The sequence below is a fragment of the Diorhabda carinulata genome, chromosome 6, assembly GCF_026250575.1.
Source record: "Diorhabda carinulata isolate Delta chromosome 6, icDioCari1.1, whole genome shotgun sequence".
Classification (NCBI taxonomy): Eukaryota; Metazoa; Arthropoda; class Insecta; order Coleoptera; family Chrysomelidae; genus Diorhabda; species Diorhabda carinulata.
The window spans coordinates 15,920,777-15,946,982 of NC_079465.1; the positions used below are offsets into that span (position 1 = coordinate 15,920,777).

At 32.3% G+C, this 26,206-nt stretch overlaps 1 protein-coding gene across 3 annotated transcripts in view; it reads right to left on the reverse strand.

Annotated features, from left to right (window-relative positions):
• The window catches only part of LOC130895972 (mitochondrial Rho GTPase), a 46,033-nt gene that overhangs the window by 4,336 nt on the left and 15,491 nt on the right, over positions 1–26,206 (reverse strand). The window contains exons 6-11 of one of the 3 annotated variants that reach the window (XM_057803669.1): positions 25,225–25,553; positions 20,896–21,026; positions 20,595–20,810; positions 13,748–13,944; positions 10,453–10,491; positions 7,203–7,274 (exon numbers count right to left, since the gene is read on the reverse strand). In XM_057803669.1, the coding sequence (XP_057659652.1) occupies positions 7,203–7,274; positions 10,453–10,491; positions 13,748–13,944; positions 20,595–20,810; positions 20,896–21,026; positions 25,225–25,553 (984 nt within the window). The remainder of the gene's footprint in view (positions 1–7,202; positions 7,275–10,452; positions 10,492–13,747; positions 13,945–20,594; positions 20,811–20,895; positions 21,027–25,224; positions 25,554–26,206) is intronic. The other 2 variants (XM_057803666.1, XM_057803667.1) reach the window with 2 other exon arrangements.

A 26,206-nucleotide genomic window follows, 5' to 3' on the forward strand; every position in this document is an offset into this window, starting at 1 on the left:
AAATTTAAACAAAAAAGAACCTAATTATTGCGCATCAATTCCTGGAACGACATTGTTTGCTGATCTCAATGATTGGCGTATACGACCGCCGCGATCCATCGGGTAAACGAGTGAGCGGGCGTATACGCCCGCCGAAGTCGTTGAAGAGCTAGAATAACTGCAACAGCATATATAAGGCGGTAGCAAAGAATAGAGAAGTGAGTTGAATATTGAAGAATTTGAAATTCAAACTTCTTACTAAGCATAAGATTTTTGATGGAATCGTGAAGGGTAAACAGCCGCACGCTATTTGAAGGCACCAGTCATAACTTAATGTAGTGAAAATTACAATGTAGCGAGTACCCAGTCGCACGCCATCTAACTGCGCAGGTCATAATTAAATGTAATGAAAACTATAAAAGATGGTATTGTTCTAGGAGTTTATAATAGAAGTTAGCCATAACTAGGATTTTCCATAATGTTCTAGAATTATCGCTAGGTATATATAAGCCAGTAGCTAACATTATAGGAGTTTAATATTGAAGATACGCGGTTGATGATACTCACAATTCGCGCGATGGAAAAGTTATAACTAAAGGAAAATAATAGATACAGCAGTATTAGTAGTGTTGTGTTCTAACTAGTGTACTAATTGTGGTGCACTAAGTTTTAAAAGTGAAATTAACTTATACAATTGGTATTGGGAAAAACAAAATGAATATAAATCATTTAATAAAGTAAATACTGAAGATAGCGTTCTGGAAAGTTGATCAAAATTGATATAGGCAGCACCTAGGTACTATTTGACTCTTACACCAAAAAGATAAGAAATCAGGTGCTCGACGGTATTAAAAATAGTTTGCGTATTCTAAGTTTTCGATAACAATAATAAAAGCTAACCACAAGCGACTAGTTGAAGCAACATAACGTTAGAAAATTGAGGAAAATACTTTAAAGAGGAATAAGACAGCACCGTCAAGTGTTATCTACATGGATAGCTTGGTTTGATAACAGTAACGAAAGACTACAAAAACTAGTGTGTAAGGGGCAACGGTTAGTTGCAGTGCATGTAGGATGAGAAAATGAATTCATATCAAATGCTTCGATAATTTTTAAGTCAAATAGTAAGGTGAGTGATTTTCATCACAAAAAGAACTTTACCAACTGAAAAAAAAAATTGGTTGAGATCAAACTAATACATAATTTACCATCGTTATTGATAATAGAGAGAAGGTTTTCAAAATGATACCAAGACATAAATATTTGGATGGGTAAGTAGGGAATAGAAAAACTTTTATTTTTGGTATTATGGGTCCAAATTTCAATTATATTGATATAAAATTGTTTTTACTTTAATTAACAGGAAAGTACGTAGTGGATGTCTTTTATAACCATGGTTTTCTTAGACTATATCATCCAAAAACTCATTGTAGTATTTAAAATCTCTTTTTTTGGTGTTATTAATAAAGAAATTGCAGTTACAATGTTTACATCTCCATTTGTCGAGCAAAATTTTTCTTGTCTAGGACTATTTATGACTTTTCGACCATTTTTCGATGCTACTTCATTCATGTGCTATATTGTTTTCCTTTGTCTTCTTCTTTCCTGTGCTATTTGTTATAGCTAAGTTTTTTTGGTTCTTCCTTTTTTATATATTTTTGCATCTGTCACTTTTCTTATTGGGTTTTGTGTTGATTTTCTCCTTAAACTGAAAGAACTATTTTGTTCCCTATTGGTTCCTGTTTGAGCTTTTCTATAATTACCTCAATTATTATATTTATTCTCCTGGAATTTCTTTTTTGTTAGTTTCCATTTTTAAACTTTACTATTTTGTTGTTAGTTTCAATTTTTTTATATTAAATTCTTGAAGGTTTGATGAGTTGGAAGGTGAAGCGAAAAGTGATATCGATGAAGAAGTGAATAGTAATGAAGATAACGATAACTCGAATGATGAATTTGAAGAAGAAGGTTAAGACGGCGGTTTCAGAGCTATCTATTCGCAAAATTTAGATAAATTATAGTTATAAATTTGAAAAATATATAGGTAGAAAAAAAATGGATTTATCAATCTTACTCCCAGGATTATGTGTCGAAAATAATGGACTTGGTGAAATTTTTCCTCGGACTTTATATGAGATTATACTGTCACATTCACTTGCAGTCTCTAGTCTTTATTTGGGCATTTCATAGGCTCATATTCAAAGTAATCTGACAATAGCTGTACTTCTAATGCATTGGTGAGTATTAAAAGAATGAATCGCAAATTTGACGATATCAAATTATTTCAAATAAACGAGAAATCGTTTTTGTAGTTTAGGTTAGAAAACGACATATTTTCAAGATTAACTAAGACTCCTTTTTTGCAGTCCTGTATGTATCTAACCGTTTCATAAAACGTCGATTAATAAAAATTTCAAAACCGTTACGAAAATATAACTTCAACTAACTAACTACATTTTAAAAACTAATTACTGCATATTGAACATATATAATCAATAATTATTTTATTCAACAGATTAGAATTTTTTTGGAATAATATCACAAAAAATGCTCTTATGATATATGTGTACAATGTGTCCCATTTTGGTCGAGACTGCACTGTACCTCAGCTATTATTAAAGATATGCGGTTTTCGCGACACTGTATCACTTTTTTGTAAAACTTTAAAATCCACAAACAGAAATATTCCAAATATTTTTGTTCCTGAAATACAAGGCGAAAACAGAAATGTTCACTTTTGGAGATGATATTATTTCTCAGGTCCTGTATAAGACAGACAACAAAATGAATTTTTTTTTCTGAATACATTGATGTATCACAACCTAATTTTCAATAAATTTCAGCTTCCAAATAAGAAAAATCCATATCTATGTTTGTTTATTTAATAGTAGACCATGAATTCATTCACTCATGCATTTAATTATTACTTTTTTAAAACGCCATGTGATTTAAACCAATTTATTTAATTATATTCTAACATAATATGAACTTGTTAAAAATAAAAAACTGTAATTACAAGAATCAAATTAGAAAAAGAATTACAAAAACCAAAAAAAAAACATATAATCTAATAACATTGTTCAAAATGTCGTCCATTTTGTCTTATACATAAACCACATACAGTTTCAATTTGCCTTAAGGCATTTAAAATCATAAAGGGTTGTCTTTGTAAGTTTCTGAATGCTTCTTCGGTTGAGGCTTGGAGTTCAATTATATTGTTATGCCGATTTGCATAAATCTTATTTTTGTGTGACCATACAAAGAAGTCGATAATACTAAAGTCCGGTGACCTCGGGGGCCATCTAATTAGCCCTTGTGTGTGCCAATCCAGCGTCTACTGAGCACTTAAATATTCTCTAACTACCCTTGAATTATGAGCGGGCGCTCCATCTTGCTGAAATATATCTGATATCGCTGAGCCTAAGGTATGTCCTCCAGCAACTCTGGGCAGTTTTTTTTTCAACCTCTGATAGGCTATAAAAAGAAGACAAGTTCATTTTATTACTAAAAGATTCATACACTTATGGTTACTTTTCGACAAAATCACCGAAGAGATTGAGACATCTGTGGACAAGCTTTTCAATACCCTCTTCAAAGAAAGTTGCGACAAATGTAGCCTAACCGTTGCGTAACAATAGAGTACAAAACAAACCTTAAAACTTCTGGAAATTCCGTAGACAAACAAGGTCATCTGAAACGACAGATTTGCGTCCTTGGGCCCTTATATCATTTCGACACCATTCGCGCACAACGCCATCACTCATGAAGTTTTCTCCATACACACCACTCATTCTCCGATTTCTGCTGCACTATCCTTCAGACTGTAGAAAACGAATCACACTTGGCGGGAGCATCAATAATGGCGGATATATTTACGTGGCTGTAGCACAACGCCGACTGACGCAATGTCAACAGTAGCGGAGCGTGTAGTGCGAGAGCTTCGCAGTCGCCTACAGTGCATGCCCGCTTTCTTCTGCACGGAGCGATCGGAGGTTGAAAAAAAACGAGCCTCGTATTTTGTAATTTAATAAGGTACCGTTGCAATAGAGCTACCCACAAAAATTGTATATATCTACATTTTTAGAGCCCAATATAAAACACCAAACGCTAAAACCAAATTGGCATTGTTGCTGTCGTTCAAAAGTAATATATCGATTTTCTTGATACCAATGTCTAGTATTTTGCCTATTAAATATGCCGCTGCTGCTTAAATGGTATTCGTCAGATCATATTACCTTCTTTGCAAAATCCTGATCTTCATTAGTTTTGGTTAAAAGCCAATTTGAAAATCCAATCGTTTAAATAGATCGTCAGGATGCAATTTTTGAACAATATTTACCGTATATGGTTTAAGTTAATGTTTTTTTAAATTTTTTTGCACTTTTGATTTTGAAATTCTTACCTCTTCCTCTATTTTTCTACAGGAAATTTGGGGTCCACACACGCTAAAGCATTAATTTCGCCAGCATAATTTTTTTCAATATGAAGTAGGATTTTAACCGGAATAGCGTAGCCCGAGATGGTTGACGTCTTTCTGGAAACCTAATAAAATCTTTACCTGTTTAAATATAATTGCGGCACTGCTTCGACATTTTCCTTAGAATTGTTTAAACATCTTATAATATCATATTTTTTAAAATTTTGAAATTCCCTGTTTTCATCGTTAGCCATTATTAATGATTTGTATTAACTCTGTTTGTGACCTAATTTCCATGTGTGTAATAAAAAAAAATATTTTTTATGCATGTGCAACTTTTATGCATGTGTGAAAGATTTCATAGCCTACTATTAAATAAACAAACATAAATATGGATTTTTCTGATTTTTGAAGCTGAAATTTATTGTATACTAGCTGACCCGACAGACGTTGTCCTGTCTTGATGAATATTGAATTCGAATTGGTTTTGAGATTTGTCAAAATCTACCGGTCCGAATCGGTCCAAATTTTATTCAAAATCTAATTTTGGTCAAGCCCTTTTGGTTAAGTACATACGACATAGCATCCAGAGCGTATTTATGCATATGTCGCGGACTTAAGACATATGTTGCTGGTAGAATAGTTTGTTCTACCTACATTGTGTGCATTTCCATCAGCATTGATGGTATCCCTCAGTTTTGTCTGGTTCAACCTGATATATCTCAATCGCTCAGTTTCAACTTTCACGTACATATCCACCGCATATTGTCCTCATTTTCCCGAACCATCAGTCTATCAGTCTGTATGAATAATAATTCAATAAACTAACTTTTTTGTTAGTTTCGGATCCTGTAACTGGATTGTATCATCTTCTTTGAAAAATGATATCCATCTTCACCTTGCCAATATTGTAGCGCATCATATGATCGATATGTTTCGGTCACACGCTGCAGTTGATCGCTACGCAATACTTCGGTTTTCTAAATTTTCACCCATGACGACAATAGCGACTTCGTCAATTGTTGGCGCATTAAAACGTCTCGCGTGTTCTCCTGCTGGCGTCTTATCAGCTTTGATAACAATTTTGTGATTATCAGACGACACGGTCCATACGGTTGTGAAATGATATATTCGACCCTGAATCATGAAAGTTGGCATAAAATTTCTTGGATTACTTTTGTTGCACCAAATGAAAACAATTATTGTATACTGAATATGAGTCAAAAAATGTTTAGAATCTGGCCCATTTCCGGAAACCAATAAATGTAATGGTTCTAGTGGCGATACCAATAAAGTCAATTTGACTTGACCGTTCGCTCAATACAATCCATGAGCTTCATTTTTAAACTTAAATGTCTTGCAATATTGACATACAACGTTCATTGGTCCAATAGCAACGATTTTCTGTCAACGGTACTCGATTTCTACGTTATAATTGAATGCAGTTCGATAGGGGTTAAACGCAACATTTCTATTTGGTTGATTTCGATTTCATCGATTCCGTTCAACATTATTCCGTGCTTTGCGATGCTTGTCAGTTTGACTTGCTCTTGTATATCTTTGACTCCCAGCATTGCGAGTTCTGCGACTCAAGTTTGTACGTCTAATTGCTGGCATTTTCAAAAACGAAAATTCAACTGTAAATTAAATTTATTCTCCTTTATAACAGAGTATATCAGTTTTTATGTTAGTAATGTTCATGTTAGTCTATCCAAACTTACCAAAACTCCATATTTGAACTTCTTAACTCTTCTTGAGTATATTGTCCAAAGAGCTAATGTTAGATTGAAGTTAGTATTCATTTATATATATATATATATATATATATATATATATATATATATATATATATATATATATATATATATAAATTAGGTTATGATACATCAATGTGTTCAGAAAAAAAATACATTCAATTGAAAAAATACCAAGTTGTGCCCAATATTCAAAACAGTGCTCAAAAAAAATTTTCAAATACACCACTTACTTTTATGTAAAAATATCTATTATAAGCAGTTTTCATTTTTTTTCTATTTTATACAGGACCTGTTTTCGCCGAAGAAGTATTCGGAAACTAACAAATGAAACCCTCTATGATTTTAAATGCCTTAAGGCGAATTGTAACTGTATGTGGCTTACGTATAAGACAAAATGGACGACAGTTTGAACAATGTTATTAGATTTGTTTTTTTTTTGGTTTTTGTAATTCATTTTTTAATTTGATTCTTGTAATTACAGTTTTTAATGTTGAATCTATACCGATATATTTTTTTGTTTTCAACATTTTTTATGTTATGTTAGTTTATATTATGTTAGAATATAATTAAATAATTGGTTTAAATCACGTGGCGTTTTAAAAACGTAATAATTAAATGCATGTGTGAATGAATTCATGGTCTACTATAAAATAAACAAACATAAATATGGATTTTTCTGATTTTGGAAGCTGAAATTTATTGAAGGCTAGGTTGTGAAACATCAATGTAATCAGAAAAAAAAATTCATTTTTTGTCTTTCGTATATAGGACCTGAGAAATAATAGCATCTCCAAAAGTTAACATTTCTGTTTTCGCCTTGTATTTCAGGAACAAAAGTGATACAGTGTCGCGAAAACCGCATGTCTATATCTTTAATAATAGCTGAGATACAGTGCAGTTTCAACCAAAATGAGACACTACACTACACAATACACTTTATATTTATAATTTGGGTTAGTAACAGTTGCCAATAATTTATTATTGTTATGAAAAAAGTGAATAGAACAAGTTAGTCACAATTAAAAAAAAACTGTTAAACTGATAACAACCTGCAAAAATGATCTAACCACTCTGTTGGTTGAGGTCGTAACAGTAAAGCGTGTACCATACGTCGTAACGGACTGGAAAATAAAAAAAATCTATAAAATACGAATTATCATGACGTTATTCATATAGATACAAAATTATCTAAACTAATAGTTCATATGAAATTGTCAATATCCCTGTATAAATACAAGAAGTTATACATATACAGCGTGTCCATATAAAAAACGCATTCATTATTATTAGCTAAAGAATGTTATTTTTTGAGTTTAATTTACTATTCATTTTTTTCAAGTGATAATGGAAGCAACAGTATTTACAAGGTTTGATGAAAAAACTTGTTGCTTACAGGACAGTCAACATTCAACAAGTACAGTGTTGGAAATTTCAAGTGCTTAGTAATATCGATTCGACTTCGATTTGAATATCGATTACCAAGGAGGAGATTCAGCTACATCAAATAATAAATTCTGTGAATTAATCGTCGCTGGTTGACGATATTGGTTTTTAGAAAAAGTACTGCTGCGCTAGACCCGTCCGAGAAGTACATTTTCAGAGACTCTGGTTAAGTGACAATCGTCGAAATCACAAATACAGTCATTGAAGCATATTCGTTTCTATCACTGATTTTTTTTTCAAATTCCTGTTTTTCCCTAATTAACGACAACTATGAAAGATCTTACAGACGAAGCTGGATAAACCAACAGTTCGAAGGAGCGTATAAGTGCCGTCTCGGGTAAATACTTATTCAGAATACTTAGATTACAGTGTTGGCAAATTTTCTAGTAAAATCACATCCATTCTTCTTATTCAAAGTGAGTAGTTCCAACTTCGAATGAAAGTATATTGAGATTTTAGCAGAATGAAAATTAAGGGAAAATATATATCGTCGGCTTAGGTCGTAAACCACAAAGTTTTTTGTATCTATTGTAAGTTTAGAAAAATAACCTTACTGAATGTGTACGCTCCATCAGAGGAGAAAGATGATGAAGTATGAATGAATTTTATGAAAAGATGAAGTTGAATTAGTGTTAGGAGGCTTGACAAGATTTGTAGGGCAAATAGTAAACTAAAAGAATTTAAAGAAGAAAAAATATATATAAATAATGATTTGACAACACCGGAACGAAAAATGCAGGAAGAAATTAGAAATAAAGCAAAGAAGGTGATAGAACAGGGGAAAATAGTAAAAATTGGGTTCCGGAAAGTAATAATAGAGGGCAAAACGTGGACGGAAAACAAGCTGGAGCCACAAGCAAACATGTAGAACAACGAAGGCGTACAGAAACAAACTCTGTCCTGGCAAAGAACATAGACTTGAGTGGTAAAGGCAAGGACATTATACAAAGACAAATACACGAGTACGGAAAAATAAATATTGGATAGAGGAACGTGAAAGGCTCGTTGAAGCAGGATCTCTGAAAAATATAGTAAGAATTTGATACAGTACCGAATTGAAATAATGGCGATACAAGAGACTAAGCAAAAAGAGGAAAAGATAATACCAATTAAGGATTGTACCTTCTTCAGTAGCGGGGGACTAAAGATCCAGGACTTGGTAGTAAATTTTGAAGCCATATCAGATAGATTGTGCTTACTAAGGATAAGGGGTAAGTACAGAAAGTTAAATATATTAAATGTACATCAGAGGAGAAAGATCAGGAGTTAAAAAATGAGTTCTATAATAAAATCGAATCTATTCACAATAAAACGTCAAAATTTGACGTCAAATTACTGATTGGGGATTTCAATGCTAAAGTCGGTAATGAAAAAATTTACAAAAAAACGACAGGTAGAGTAAGTAAACATAGTGATAGTAAAGAAGGGAAAAAGTAAAAAAAATAGCAGAAGTTAGAAACGGGAAAATTTAGGATTTAGTGAGGCAGAAATGCTATCGAAGTGAAAATGGATGTCTAATAAGAAGCATAAAAGAAAAAATGGATATATGGAGGCAATACATTGATGAACTACTAAATGAAGACATAGAGGAAAACGGTTAAGTCGCAGGAAGAGAAGGAAGAGAGCCACCAAATCTCTATAGTAGAAGCACCAACGGAAATTGAAATAAAAGTATGGGGAAGAGGCTCTGCAAAACCGAATATTCAAATTTTTTTAAAAATCTGGGAATTAGAAGAAATACCAAGCCAATGGGACAAAGCACCACACATAGGAAAGGAAATAGGGCTGACTGCGGAAATTACAGGGGCATAGCTATGAGCAGGGACTGAATTTAAAACTATTATTTATCAAGTTAAAACAGGTATACGATTAAATATTAAGAAAATACCTGTACCAAGCTCTAGCAAAACTTGGCATACCTAAGAAATTGATACGATTGGTGAAAATGACATTAAGCTAAACTGAAAACATAGTAGCCATAGAAGGAAGCTTATCCGAAAATACGAAACAAAAAGGGCTTAAAACTGGACGATCCGTTGTCAACCATGTTGTTTAATTTCCTACTAGAGGTGATTCTCCGAAATAGTGGATTACGATCCCAAGGAATGATTTATAATAGCAAAGGGTAAGTCCTGGCATATGCAGGTGACGTACTTCTCATAACCAGAACAAAATAGGAACTACATTTTTTTTTAATATTTGAAAAAACAGCAAAAAGGAATGGAAATTATTGTACTTGTTTTAGACGCATACCGAAATTGACAAGCATGCCTATTTTCAGAGTTACATTAAAATTATAATAATGAAGAGTTTTGGGAGGTGGGAAGTCTTTAAGAATATCTTCTTTACATTCCTTATTTGTTGATTGTTTGGGAAATATTCGCAAAAAATTAAAACATTTTGCTGAAACCTTTACAATCACTTATATGCTGAAAAACGTTTTCAATATATCTTATAAACATACGAGTTTTGGGAGAGACATCTTATAGACACTTTTAAGAGATATCTTGTATACATTAAGAGCTTTGGGAGACATCTCTATTTTCACGGTTTTCAAATTCAAATGAGTTTCAATATTGACAACAATCACATCCCCAAAATTATATTTATCAATAGATAAAAAAAATATGTTCAATAAATTCATAAATAAATAAAATATATATGAATAAGAATCTTATAACTAAAACTGAATTGAAATGATTTTTTTACTTTAGTACATATGTCTAAAAAAAATGATATATATATTTTGAATTCTATAAATAAATAGAAAGCGAATATGACCAAATCTGTTAGCAAACAAAAATGTTTCCTAAAAACCTATCCACATTATGTTATAAATGTAAATAAACTACAAACCTATGCTTATAAAATAAAATCCATGCTGCTTGGAAACGACTAACAGAAATATATTTATTAGAATAGCATTAGATAGAATATTCGAAAGTTCAATTCTAGCTTGCCCATACTTAATCATTTTTGCATTTTGTCGTTCAAATTACTATTTTTTCTAAAATTAGGGTAGTGCTAGTAGTAGTTTTCAATTTTCAATTTAAATGAAACAAAATCCTTTTATATGTTTTTGACATTCACAATTCGTATAATTATATCAATCTATAGATCACCTACCACCTAAATATTGAAACTAAAATTTGTTTTAACCACAATAATTTGTAGTTGCATTCAAATTTATAAAATAATTCAAATTGTTTAGGTCTTTTTTATTATCAACAGCTTTTTCGTTCCTATGTATGTGAAGTGAAAATTATTTTGTTCTTGCATTTCATTCCGTTTAATGAATTTGTATAATTGAAATTATGTTTTTTTCATATCCCATGGTTAGTAAATGCAGTTATCATATTGATGACCTTTTAGTCTATTTTCTAAATACTGCGATGTCGGTTCTATGTAAACAGCTTCACAATCATTACATACCTTGTAAAGATTGATGATAAATTATTAACAAACCATGAAATATCAATTTAATTATAAAAATTCAAAAATTCTTGAAACGTAATCCCATGTAAAAACAAGAGAATTTTTAGAAACGGTTCACATACATAGGAACGAAAAAGCTGTTGATAATAAAAAAGGCCTAAGCAATTTGAATAGAATTTCTATTTTTTTTATGAATCTCAATGAATTATTTAATTGATGGCGACTATTTATTTTTGAAATATAACAACTAAGGAAACATTAATTTTGGGAGTTAAAATAGATTTTTATTTTGCTATTCATGTTGTAGGTGATCTATTAACATGTTGAGCTTCAACCGAAATTGATAAACTTTCCCCTGAGCCCAGAAATTTCTTTTGTATTTTCCACTCCTTAAGGGGTGTGGATCCAAGGAAAAATAAAGAAAAAAAATTTTTTGAAGTAAAAAGTGCGAAAAAATTAGGTTATTTGTGTACGCTCCAAAGGCCCGCTCCGGGCCCGAGGGAAAATTTACCGCTAAAACTTTCCCTAGGGCCCAGAGCCTATGAAGTTACACCCTACTCGCACTATGGAAAAACAAAAACAAAATTCTGTTTGCTGTTTTATCCTTTGAACGATTATTTATATTTTTATGTAAAGCGTACAAAAATGTGCGATGTGTTTTGAAAAATATTTTGTGTTGAAACAATTATAGATATGCGTGATAGACAATACTAAGTGACTCTTTACACTGCTTTCACACTTTTACTTCAGCTGGATTTGTTTAGTATTGCTAAAATGAGTATCATAAACATTTATACTTTCTCATAGCTTCAGAAGATGGGAATGAGGAGAATGAGTGAGACTAGCGAGGAGAGTAAGCCTACGAAAAGAAAATCACGTTCGAAAGTAGTGCTACAAAGACAAGCAAAAAAAGATCGTTCGATACGGAAGCTTCAACATCACGAGCTGAGGCTGGAACTACACGTCCTGGGGTTGTAACGACACACATTAATTAATTTAATTATTAAAATTGTCAATATCAAGTTATATTTTGGAAGAGACTGGAATATCTCGAAATGTCAAAACATTTTTTACCTGTTTCAAAAGCTAATTTTTAGCAGATAAGGCATAAAATTAAAAGGATGTAGCAACAAAAACCTATACAAGGATTTTTTTGATTGCATTTATTATTCTTCTATGTCTTTAACCAATCTGTTACTTTTTTCCTATTTATGTAGGTTGTAAACTCATTTATTTTGTTTTCTAACTTAGTACCTGTTGGCGCTAGCAGAATAAAAAATCGAAGCGTATTCTTACGTCAAATTTAATAAATTAAAAAAATCATGCAGTACCAACACTGGTATTCACTTAGTATTGGAATATTTGCATAAAAGACGTCGTGACGAGATTCAAATAGTTCGATACCGGTTGTTGTATTTTATATGGGGCATTATTATATTGTATATGATATAAGGAATATTGTAAATAGTGCCGAACGGCAACTTGTTGTCCTTCCTCTCACTGTTAATAGAAAACGCTCGGTATTATAGACGATGGGGCAGTAGCAATCCTTTGAACGTACAGTTAACATCAATCAATCTAATAAAAATTTATGATCATCTTTCATTTGGAAACAAAATATCAATAGTCAACGAAGCACAAGAAAAAGAAAAACCCAGTTAAATACAGTCCACTTATCAAACTAATCATACAAAAACAACATCGGTTGACCGATACTTTCCTCCTTGCAATTTTGAGCCTTCAAAGATGTCGATATTGTCAATTGGTGTCACTTTCTTCAAAGAGAATTTAATTCAATATTCATTACTGTATAAAGCAAAAAAATTGTTCCATTTGCCTTCTGTTGTTTTTGTTTAAGTGGCTTCTCCACGGTAAACAGAACGGTTCTGGTCCGATAAAGGGAGTCTAAACCTCTTTTTTCGCCAAATTATTTGTTTCTTCATTCCCATATGTGCTGACACCCAGACTAGAACAACATTGTTTTATATGTATGTAGCGAGGTAAGTAGTTGGGTTCCCTTTTTTGTGTATCGAAATAATTATTTTTGAAACAAAACTGAATGATTTTTTTTATGGTATTTTCGGATCTTTATCAAAATACTAATAGATATGAAATATATAAGTCACACTTTTTGGTAAAATTTCAGTTTTGATCTACAAGTAAAAAGTAATTCAATCATTTCCTAATTCTCTTAGTAGTGTAATATTTTTCGTATTTATTTACACCCTTTCTATTCGTGGGGTGAATTAATACTGTCTCTAAATAAATATAGACCTTTCTAGAAATTATTCAAAAGAAACAGTGTAACGTATACAACTTGTAAACTTAAATTAAAATATTTATTATTAATAATATCCTAATATAATAATAAATATAATATTAATTAGTATTCGAAAATTAATCCTTAGTTTTTTTACTGTAACCCTATATCCATGAGATATAGTACAATAAGATGTAAAAATTAATACTTAATCTCAATTTTCTAACCCTATTTTTGTTATTTTTTATATAAAAGTAGTTATTCAGGGTCGGAATTGTTTTTATATTATTTATTACACATTTTATAAATTGATTTTGTAATGTTATCTTCATATGTTAAGTACGGGCAAGTTTGATTTTACAGTCCGATCACTCGGTTATCTAATATAACTTTTTAATAGTCATTAATTAAATCAATGATTAATATGTCATCAAGAACTATAAATAAAATACTTACGGGAAGGCAGCCATAGTTGCTAGCTTAACAAACACATCTTTCCGGTTAGGTCCTTTAGCAGAAAATTTCTGTATGGGAAGAATTTTGTACTTCTGACAAAAACTAGAAGGTTGTAATAAATAATCTTGTCGTACTTCCTCCAAATCATCTTTACAAGCCACAATTAAAACAGGAATTTTACTCTCAGCAAAATATTTCTAAAAAAAATCCATTTATGTAGGTTAAATACCACATAAAGCGTCTGCAGAAAAATGATATGTAAACAGACCGATTATTGTTGCTAAATTTGTAGTCTATTTATAGAAGAAAAATAGTGCACCAAAACAATGATCAGTACAGGATCAGCACGTGAACATCTCGGGAGAAACGCGGCCCGGTGTCGTTATTGGTACAAAAACGTTGCGCCATAATATACCAAAAATAAAAAGCCGCGTGTGAGGAGCGAGTGGGTTTCAATACAAAAAACGAGACGGGAATATTTTATTATTAGAAAAAGCAGAAATATTGTGTAAAGATGAGAATTTCGTGAAGAAACTAGAAAAAGTTACTACCTGGGTGACATATGCTGGACATATAATCGAATTTGATTAATATACAATATGTGCCATTAGTATCTAGCATTTGCAGATGATATTGCAATAGTGTCAAGTAGGCAAGAGTTGAGGAAGGTAGTGATACAACTAAAACTAAAACTGCAACAATAAGGCTGGAAATAAACGGAAAGACGTATTGCATATTGAATGTACTAGAAACGAAGGAGATGAAAAGCAGAAAATTTGAAATAAAGGACGAACAAAGAAATTCATCTTCCAAGAAGTATAATGAATGGAGCATGAATCCGTATATAAGCTAAACAATGTGTTTGATAATAAAATATTTTCTAGAAGTGATAAAATACACAAATCTATTCTGAGACTAATATTATTTGGTAATAAAACTTGGACAATGGATAACGATGAATAAAAAATACCAGCTGAACAGGTAGGAAAGAAAATGTATACTGAGTATTTATATAGGAGGGAGAAAAAGATAATAGTTGAATCAGGGATAGAAAAAAGAAGGTAGACCCAATGTAAGATGGATGGACAAGGTGACGCAAGATAGATATAAAATGGATAGAAATTAAAAATTGGAGAAGTAGGGCAAATGATAAGATAATATATTGAACAAAATTTAAGAGGAGAGGGAGAGAGAGAGGGAGAGAGAGAGGGAGAGAGAGAGGGAGAGAGGGAGAGAGAGAGGGAGAGAGAGAGGGAGAGAGAGAGGGAGAGAGGGAGAGAGAGAGGGAGAGAGAGAGGGAGAGAGAGAGGGAGAGAGAGAGATATGTTCTCAAAATGTATTGTACTTTATTTTAAAAAAATTCTGGGATGCATTTTTAACATCTATGTTAGTTCCAGTATATTGTAATATTACAAAATAAGGAAGCTTGCTGAAATACGCTTCCAAAAGTTAGAGTTAAGAAAAGGGAATATATCGGTTCTGCAAAAAAGCTCTTTTTTCTAGTACACTTATGTGAAGGTTGCCAAAGAAAAGCGACCTAGTGTGTTGAAATATGACTTTTTACTCGAGGTTGGATTATATCTGCAGAGTTTATTGTACAAACCATAAAAAAATAGTACAAAAGGAGTACAATGTGCCAAATATCTTTCAAGAAATCCAGAGAAAATGGAAATAAAATGATTAAAACGTTAATGTTGCAAAATAATACATCACCCAATAAGTCGTGTGACTAACTAAGAAAAACACATTTTTCGTTAAAAATCGATTTTATTCATCGATGTACTTTCAAGAGCAATACAATCCTTCCAACGCTTCTCTAATTTCTCAATGCCGTACTTATAGAAGGATTTGTGTTTTGCCTCAAAATAGGTATCAGTTTCAGCAATTGTTTCTTCATTTGAATTGAATTTCTTATCGTCGAGCATTTTTCTGAGATCAGCGAATAACCAGTAGTCACTGAGGGCCAGATCTGGACTATTCGGTCAATTCAACCATCGTTGCTATCGACATCTCACGCAATTTCAATTTACGATTAGATATAACCAATTTGTGAACTTTTTTGATATTTTCTGGAGTAACCACCTCAACTGGACGACCAGAACGTTCACCATCATCCGTGTCTGTACGACTAAGTTCAAATTTAGCAAATCAATAAACAATGGTTCTTTTCAATAGAGCAGAGTCCGGATAACACTTTTGAAGCCATTGATGAGCCAGGACAGTAGCAGTTTTTTATCAGGAATAAATTAATACACGACATTGTTTTGAAAATAACAAAAGTAGCTTCACTTAAATTGCTATCACTTTTTTCTGACTGATCGAACTATCATGAAATTTTACTTATAGACTTTTGAAAAATGGTACTTCATAAACGTCATATGGATGTTTGTGTTCTGAGGTTTAAAAGTCGTTTATAATATAATATATAAAAAAATTACGAAAAATTGAAAATAATCTGAATTGTTTTTCTTTGAAATAACAAACTTACATTCGAAAAAGGAAACATAAAAAATTGATATCATAACAACTTCTAGTAGCGCTCTAAGCAGAAATAACTGATGCTACCATCGCACTACAAGCGAAAATAAAATCATGTGAGATGAAAAGTGACGTCATAAAATATGTTGTGGCACTTTAAACGAGTTTTTATCGAAAACTGATTTTTACATACTTTGTTTCGCTCACCCCTTAATCCATTCATCAAATAAAAAAATAATATACTTGAACAAACGGTATCTCATGAACCAAAAATAATAGTGTCCGTTATTTGTTTACTTTATAATAGCGCACGTTTTTATTTTGTCGGTAAGTGCGACACGTTAAAACTTGATTTGTTTATTATTCTTCAACTATGAAGTATTTCTTCGGTGTTTATGATTGTAGTTTAATCCCAGTTAGCCCTATGAGACGCAAGAACGTACTGTGATTTATACTTTTTAGACTGTGACATCTTTTTGTGAAATTCATAAACGAATTCTTTTCGATTTAGGAAATTCAGACTTGTAAGTTTTGAAATGGGTAAAACCATATGTTGAAACTCGTGCATTAATCGCAAGTTTCCATAGTCTAGGCCACATATGGGCAACCCCTGGCCCGCGGGCCGGATCCGGCCCCGTGTAAGATATGATCCGGCCCGCGAGACATGTTGGAAAAACCCAATTAAAAAAATATTACACTAAACTAAGTACTTATACTTAGTACTAGTTCATATACTTATAATAGTACATATCTTTAAAAGAAAACACTTGTTTGTGGTTTTTATCTTATCCGGCACCGGATATGATATGAATAGACTATAAAAATGTGGAGTCATCAATAGACTAATGAATCCCATAGCCCACACAAGTTTCCTTGTGTTTCCTTAGTTTACTCACGGGAGTGACGGTGAGGCGGCAAACATCAAAACCTTCCATGTTTGCCGCCTCACTCTTTGATAATCACCGACACTCGGCTTGCTCGATCAAATTCTTTGAAGTTTGCCGCCTCACGGGCTACACATCAAAAGATTTTATTTATTGCTACTCGATTATTCTAAACTAGTTTATTCCAGATTATTCCTTCATTTTGTTTATATAAGCGGGTGGATGACCCGAAAGTTAGTTCAGTTCTATTTGAGCTACCAAGGTGATAACTCAGACAAGCGATATCCTAGCGAACGGCTAGAGCCGTCAACTTGCTTTGTGAATTTGTGTGCATCTTGAGTGGTTACTAACTATAGTTTGTTATTAAGTTTATTGAACGAAAAGTAAAAAAAATGATGTCTGGTGGAAAGAAACGAAAAGTAGATACAGAGGGTCGCCAGTTTCAAGAAAAATGGACTGAAGAATTCTTTTTTATCTTGCACGATGGTAAGCCTATTTGTTTGCTTTGTAATGAATCCATTTCAGTAATGAAAGAATTCAATATAAAGAAGCATTACTCAGTATGCTACACAGCACTCACTGACAGGACAATTAAGAACAGACAAAATCCAGAAGCTTAGAGTAAATATTGAAAAACAGCAACCAATGTTTCATAAACAAAGAACACAACTTGATAATGTTGTGAAAGCTAGTTTTATAGTTAGCTCAAAATTGGCAAAGGCATTAAAACCATTTGCCGAAGGAGAATTTATCAAGGAGTGTATGTTAGAAGTTTGCGGTGTTTTGTGTCCTGAAAAGAAAAATGAATTTGAAAAAATTAGTTTGTCAAGACGAACTGTTGTTCGACGTATAGAAATGATGGCTAATGATATAAAAACAACATTGACTGACCGTATGGCTGGTTTTGAATCATTTTCCATAGCATTAGACGAGAGCACCGATTTGTCTGACACAGCTCAACTGGCTATATTTATTCGAGGTATTGATAAGGAGTTCACTGTTACTGAAAAATTGCTAGCTTTGCAGCCGCTAAAAGCAACCACTACAGGAGAGGATATTTTTAATGAAGTTCAAAAGGTATTCACAAGTTTTGGCCTGCCATGGTCAAAATTAATTGGAGTATGCACTGATGGTGCACCTTCTATGGTCGGCTTACGAAAAGGTTTCATCGGAATTTTGAATGAAAAAGCAACAGAATTAAATGAGCAAAAAGATGATTTGATAGTCCTTCATTGCATTATCCACCAACAGAACTTGTGTTCTAAGTCCATTCGACTCCACAATGTTATGAATGTGGTAGTAAAAACCATCAATTTTATTCGATCCCGAGGGCTTAACCATCGTCAGTTCAAGACGTTTTTGGATGAAATATCAGCTGAATATAACGACGTAACATATTATTGTGAAGTCAGATGGATGAGTAAAGGAAAAATGTTGAAACGGTTTTACGAGCTTAGAAATGAGATAGCAGACTTTATGAAAATAAAAGATAAGCCACTATCTGAATTGAGTGACCAAAAATGGATATGTGATTTAGAATTTCTGGTCGATCTTACAGGGTATTTGAATGATTTAAATTTGAAACTTTAAAAACAAGGACAGTTAGTAAATGATTTGTACAGCCATTTGAAAGCGTTTCAGATCAAACTACGCTTGTGGGAGTCACAGATGCAGTCTGGTAACAGTTACCATTTCAACACGCTCTCTGCGTATGAAAATATTGCTTATGCTCAATATGCTGAAGAACTCAAGTTACTGTCGGAACAATTTTCGAACAGACTTAGCGACCTCAAAAACATGGAAGAATGTTTCAATTTATTTGCTACTCCTACAAAATGTAATGTACAAAATGCTCCAATACACTTACAAATGGAGTTAATCGAGATTCAAGAAAACTCACTCCTAAAATCCAAATTTGAAGACGTAGAGTTGTGCGATTTCTACAAAAAATTCTTAGAAGAAGATAATTTTCCGCAGCTTAGAAAATTCGTAAGAAGATTGATTTCTGCGTTTGGCAGTACTTATAAATGTGAACAGTTCTTTTCATTGATGAAAGTTAATAAATCAACACATCGTACAAGACTGACTGACGATAATTTGGAAAATTCTTTACGTCTTTGTATCAGTGGAATTCATCCAAATATCGATGGATTAGTTTCCCAAATTCAAGCTCAAGTGTCTCATCGAATTCAGTGTATTTAACTTTTGTAGTTTGTAACAATTGCAAAATTGTAACTATTTAATTATAATGTTGTACCATTTTTTAAAATTTCATTTTGTTATTTTAATAAATATAATAATCATATTATCAATATACACATACATGTCAATAATAAATACATAATACAATAATAACATTGTCGTATTATTTCATGTCTAATATCTATCGCAAAAAAATATTATTGCTACTTTAAAATGCACTAAGTACTTTTAAACGCGGCCCGCGAACGTTTTGCACGCTAAAGTTTGACCCTCAGCATGTCAAAGGTTGGCCATACCTGGTCTAGGCAAAAGTAACTGTACCATTGCCACCAAATTAAAAATACCCCGACGTACCGTGGACTACAATGTGATCCACGACTCACGTGCCCAGATATAGTAAAGTAAGTAAATGAATCTAGGGATCTGCCTTTGAATACTTCTACGGTTAAAACGTAAATTGAGAAAAGGTGGCCTTTTTGAAAGGGCAGCAGTTAAGGAACCTCTATTAAGACATCAAACTAAGATTAAGAGGTTGCAGTGGGCTGGAAAACAAAAACGGATATTAGATCCATGTGTATTCCCGACTTCAAAATACGGTGGAAGCGCGGTGATGGTTTGGGGATGTTTTGGAGGAAAGGCGACAACAGGATGAACACACATTCTCAAAAAAGACTCATAAATCTAAAATGAATATTCAACGTCTGTCAGGTTGTGACAATTGTTTTTGGGACCAATAATAGTATAACTCCTTACAATAGTTACTTCTGCTACTGTATTCTAACTTCTTGAATCCTCGAAAACATCCGTTTTCACAGCGCTAGTGTGATTTAACGACCCTATCAGCAATTTCAATTGAATATATTAAAACAACTATCATATAATACCGACCTAGAGCTGAGTGACTTTTTTGACTGAATTCGAACAGTAGCTTATGCGCCAGCATTTCTAAAATAACTTGAAGCTCAAATAAACTGTCACCACTCGCTCAAAATAATGTCGAGAATAATTTATGAAGTATTGGGAAGTTTGTTCACAGATATGACAAGTGCATCAATCATCAAAGTGAATATGTAGATAAATGAGAGATGGATCAAATTAGGTAGGATAATAAAAATTTTAATATTATGAGGGTTTGTTGGAGTGAGCCCCGATATAGGAATTTTTCCTTTACAGGGCCATGTAGATAAATGAAGTGTATTGCACATTAGTTGTGTATATCCCTCAAAGGTTGTGAAAGAAACCTCTTGTTATATTAACGATAAATGTAAATCTAGGTAACTTACAATGAATATCCTTGCAATATATTCAAATGACTTTGAGTTATTTTGATCGTAAACCAAACATGCAACGTCGCATTGCACTTCAGCTGGAAGCAAAGGATCCGAAACATTTCTTATATTAATGTCTCTAAGTACCATTATTTTCTCTTGTCCGTATACTTGAATACAGTTTACTGTACAATTTGGCGTCCCGGTTTTATCGGATTGAGGTTTATTTGGCTACAAAAAAATAAAAAAAAAAAAATTTTGAAAATTGATTATAGTCTATCTGTAGTTTTTAAACACTTATTGCTTAAATACTCACTTCAACAATGGACTTGATGAAGCTTCTACAAAATGTGGATTTTCCTGATCCCGACGGTCCAATAACATGGCACTGATATACATTTCTACTAGACTGTTTCTTCGCTAAATCTGTTTTCTTGTCTCTTGTAACTAAAAAAATATAAATGAAGCAATCATTTATTTATTCTTACTTAAATCAATATAAAAAGTTTAAAATTCCAACTACAAAACTAATATACCGGGTTGTTTTATACAGGGTTTTCTTCGAAAAAAATTTTATCTTCTACTATGCTAAGCCTGTTGTCCGGAAATTTACATTAATACCATTCAGATAACAATGTTACACCAACAAATCATACAAAATGAAGAATTAACCTCAAATGTTCTAGCTCCTGTATTTAAACACGCCCTGAGCTTTCGCAGGATTGATAAGCGTACGTTGGAAAACATTGGATGTTTCAGAAATTCAAATTAACTTTGAGTTTGGAATATTAGGGAGACTTTGAAAACAATTGTGTTGTTAAAATTAAATTGTTCAAATTGGATTGGAGTTTTGAAGAATTAGCAGATATTCATTCAATTTACGAAGAAACTTGACTGAATTCGAGATTGGCGGAAAGACTGTATAGAGAAAGCTTTCCTCATAGACATCATCCGAGTTGTTCCATTTTTGCCATTATTGATAGAAGATTATGAGAAACAGGAAGTTTAAATACTAGAAGGAATAACGCCGGACGACCTTGAACTACCCGTATAGTTAATTTTGAAAGTTGCAAACAAACGGTTACCGCATCCTTATAAATTCAGCAAGTTACAAGAATTTTACCAATAAATTTTGAGCCTCGCATGAAATTTTCTAATTGATATCTACAACAACAAAATGAGGAATTTTCTAAATTAATATTTTTTTACCGATGAGTCAATGTTTACTAGAGGAGGCATGTTTAATTCCCGAAAGTCATGTATGGGCGGATGAAAGCCCGTATGCTATTTTTACCCATACATATCAGGAAAAATTTTCTGTCAAATCACAATAGTGGTCACAAAATGATGTTTCAAATTCAAAAATTTTAAAAAAAAATAACATTATATCCAGTGGTAGATTAGGGCTCTAATGCTGAATCACCGTTTAAGTAGTTCACTGACTGTATACTGAAAACAAAAGAACAAAATTTTAGTGTTCTTCAACAGCCATATTACAGAATGATTCAAATAAAAGATTCTCAAAAAAGTTTATCTTGATTGTTAAAACGTAAGTGGAGTTGTCTTGATTTTTTCATTGCTTTTGATTGATGTTCTATTTGTTATATTAATTTTCCTAGCTGCGGTGCTGATTTGTTTTAAATATTGGAGGGATAGTAACATTGTTTTTGTGGAATTTTTTTACTGAAAAAACTGGGTAAAGTTCATGAGATTCGATTTTTCTAAAACCATCGCTTAGACTCAAAAACTGATGTAATTATTGTAATTATAGGAATCTCCATAAGAAAAATATATGATACCATGTGGTTTTTTGAATACTTGAGTCTTGAACGGTTACAAAGGGCATTTGGTGATGGAAGTTCTTCAATAGCAGCTGTGTGTAACTGGTATAATGAAACGGCACGAACATCTTTTGCCGGTAGGCTTTTACTTCAACTACTGTTGGAATTATTGAGAAAGTTAATCCACAACAGTGAATTCAGGTTTACATGATCGTTCTAACGAATTGATACTTGTTTGTCTTGATATTGACAGTAGATATAATTTTGTACCAAATGAACTTATTCATGACATTTGCATTATTCGAACAAGAATGTTACTGATAGCATTAATTATACTCATGAGAATAACTTCACGAGTGCCTTTGTAGTATGTGTGTTTAATCCTGTAGAAATGGTTTGAAGTACATTAAAAGAAAAATTACGGAAATTATGATCGTTTTTATAACACGTTATAAAAAAAAGAAATAAATTTTGTTTGTACTGGTAAGGACACATAAAGAGAAGAACACCATAAAATCTAATAACAGAAGGAAACAAAAAAGCCGTGAGCAGCAGAGCTCCATCACGAAAGTCGAATTTTTCGTCGAATGAAGAATTTAACTAATACACAAACAAATCTTTCCATAAAATGAATTTCTTAGAAATGATATCAATTCTCAATCTTATTTGTTTATATGGAAAATTTGCTATTCCTCAATAACTTTTCATTTCACAAGTTAACTGTCTCTCTCGAATGAAAATTCATAATTTCAATAGACCCGGTGGTCTCGAACCCTCTTTTTTAATTCCAATTGTCATAATGACAAGAAATTTCGAAAATGGGAAATAAAAAAAATCACCCTAGCAACGATCATACTCGTATTATTCATTAAATAGAAGGCGGTCCAGTTCAACAATTACAACGATCAAAATTATTTCGGGCGTTTTGTGCTAGAAGAACTGAAGAAGAAAACTTTGAACTTGAGAAAGACAATTCTTCAACATCACCCCTACTTGCATGCGAAGTTCGAACTCTCTAGTTAAACTTTTTCTGGCTAAAAAATAAGAAAATATAACAAAAATGACCATAAAATGGAGAGGGGTGGAGATGGAAAGTTTCGACCTTAGACAGGAAATTATCTCACAACTAATTGAACCTACATGTGAAATTTCATTTTTCAGTCGCTTTTCGTTTGACCTGCAGAGGTGAGCAAAGGTCAAAAACTACTTGTTTTGCACTGCGACCCCTCGAAATATTCATTTGTTTTCAACCAAACTCTAATAACATCAATCCGCCGCCAAACAAGCCATGTATGCTAATTTTGAACCAAATCGGACCCATCGCAATTGCTCGAGAGACGAGAATAAGAATTGTAGCTTAAACAGATATTAAAAATGGGGGGCACATCATTTTTCCCATGTTTTGAGACCTCCTGAACACGATTATGATGGTTTTTCGAATGTCTGTATATATATATATATATATATATATATATATATATATATATATATATATATATATATATATATATATATATATATATATATATGTACCCCCCATTTTTCTTCTAGTCATGCCTACCGTAATAGTCTAATTTTTCCTTGAAAAATTCGACTAAAAATAAGAAGGGCAGGCAGAAAGACAAGGGAAAACAATGTAGCAAATGAAGGAAGTAGTAAAGCATCGGATAGAGTGAAAAAAAAATGGATAGAAAGAGATGAAACCTAAAGTAGCAATACTCTAATACTAGAAAGGGTATACAGAGTTCTAAAAAAGATATATGTTCCGTATATCAAGTTACAAACAACACTTGTTTATAATTTATTAATTTAAATAGCAACATCCAAACATCTGTATAAAATGGTAACTGTCTTCTTAAACGTATTCGCTACAACAACTGTTTTTTTTTATTATAAATTAAAACTCCACAAACGCTACAAAAACAGTACAACTGTAAAATAATCTTGTTCTGACATAATAATTTCCCATTCAAAATTAGGCAAACTTGCACGAATGTAACCCAGATAGAGATACAATTTATTACTTAAGCCAGTTGTACACTGACCTCTCCTAATTGAAACCTTTGTCATAATTAAGTGATTCCAAGTGTCCCTTAGACACTTGGAAGTTCCATTAACGTATCAAATCACTTACTTATATTGTATATTGATGTGACTCTAACGACCATAAATATCCATTTCTATAATTAATTATAGCAATAAGATTAGTATTTAAGACAGCATATACACGGATACTAGGTTCTTAATAGTTTGACATTCGTCGAGTACGGTAGTCGGATTATTGAAACCAAATTTAATTATTTATTTTCTTGTTTAATAAATAGTTTTTTTCCGAAGTAGCGAATTGAGTTATTTCAACTTGTGTATGTTTATAGATTAAGAAAAAAAATTAGCCCGAAAATACATTACAAATCTTATTAGCTAGTTCTAATAGTATAATAATTTTAAAAATCGATTTGTATCCTATTTCAACTCCCTAGCTACTCTCACCTCTTTTCATCTTCTAAGCGGACCCAATATGCCAACCAAGTTGTAGTGTTGCTGTAGTAGCAATACTATAAAACAGTGTGTTCAGTACCTTAAAGTTATGATTGTATTTTTGATAAAACTGATTGGTATTTCCACTACATTGTCAGTTTTGGAATTATAAACAGTTAAATGTTACTTTGCTGTGTACGTTTTGATGAAATCCTTTTCTAACAATTAATATTTTGAAGACAAAGTGTGCATTATGCTGCCATCATTAGGGCATTAGAAGGAACAATATAAAGACCTCTAATTTTCAATTTAAATAACTCATGTCTTCCCAACTTGTTACTATATTCCTATTGAATATGTATTAACTAATAATTGTTGAAAATTACCTTGTACGGCAGTTATTTGATTCTCATTTTCATAAATGTTATAACCTAAGTAAGCCAGATATTCAAACGTCCTAGGCAAATCTATTAAAGTCATCAACGCCCATTGACACATATATCCTTGGTAAGTGATCCATCCTTTTTCATTAGTAGCTACCATAGAACTGACGTCTGGTCCCCAAGCTGGTGTAGGACACGAGGAAAATAGTTCTTCATATTCTGAAGGCGACAGTGCCTTATCTCTGTCTTTATCATATCTATCAAACAAATGGGTAAGGAACTGTTGACCTCTATACGAAAGTTCGGTAGTACAGCCTGATGGAACTTTCAAACTGAAATTTGAACATACAAAAAGTTATATTAATAGAGAATAATAACTTTTATGGGAGTGGTAAGGCATATTACACCTACATGTTTTGTTTGTTAGCTTGAAGTGTCAAATATGCCGATTAGAATTAAACGTAATATAATAATTTACTTCAACTTTTTAGTTCTTAGACCTTTTTGTATATTTTTCATGATGATTTGTCTTCATTTTAGGTCTCTTTTCGTAAAAATTCAAATTTAAAATAACTCAATTGACATTTTGACCTATTTTGGTCAATACCCGATAGATCAGAAAATACTGAGCACACTATTTACACTACCACTAAACCAACACTCACAATTACACTGTCTGATGCGCGTTTCGATAACCAATTTATCAGAGACTTGGTTATCGAAACGCGTGTCAGACAATCTAATTGTGAGTGTTAGTGTAAATAGTGTGTTAGGTATGAAAATATCCAATAGTTCCAGCAACTCCAACTTAAATCAGAATATGTCCAATTTTGAATCAGAATCATTATTTAAATTTCTAATTAAATTTTCAACAATATTTTCAATCATTGGTACGCTTCCTCAAATTACTTCCCTTTCCAATTAATGTATTATCAAGTACAGGGTGCGCCAGGGAAACTTACTTATTTAAAAAAACTCCCGAGCG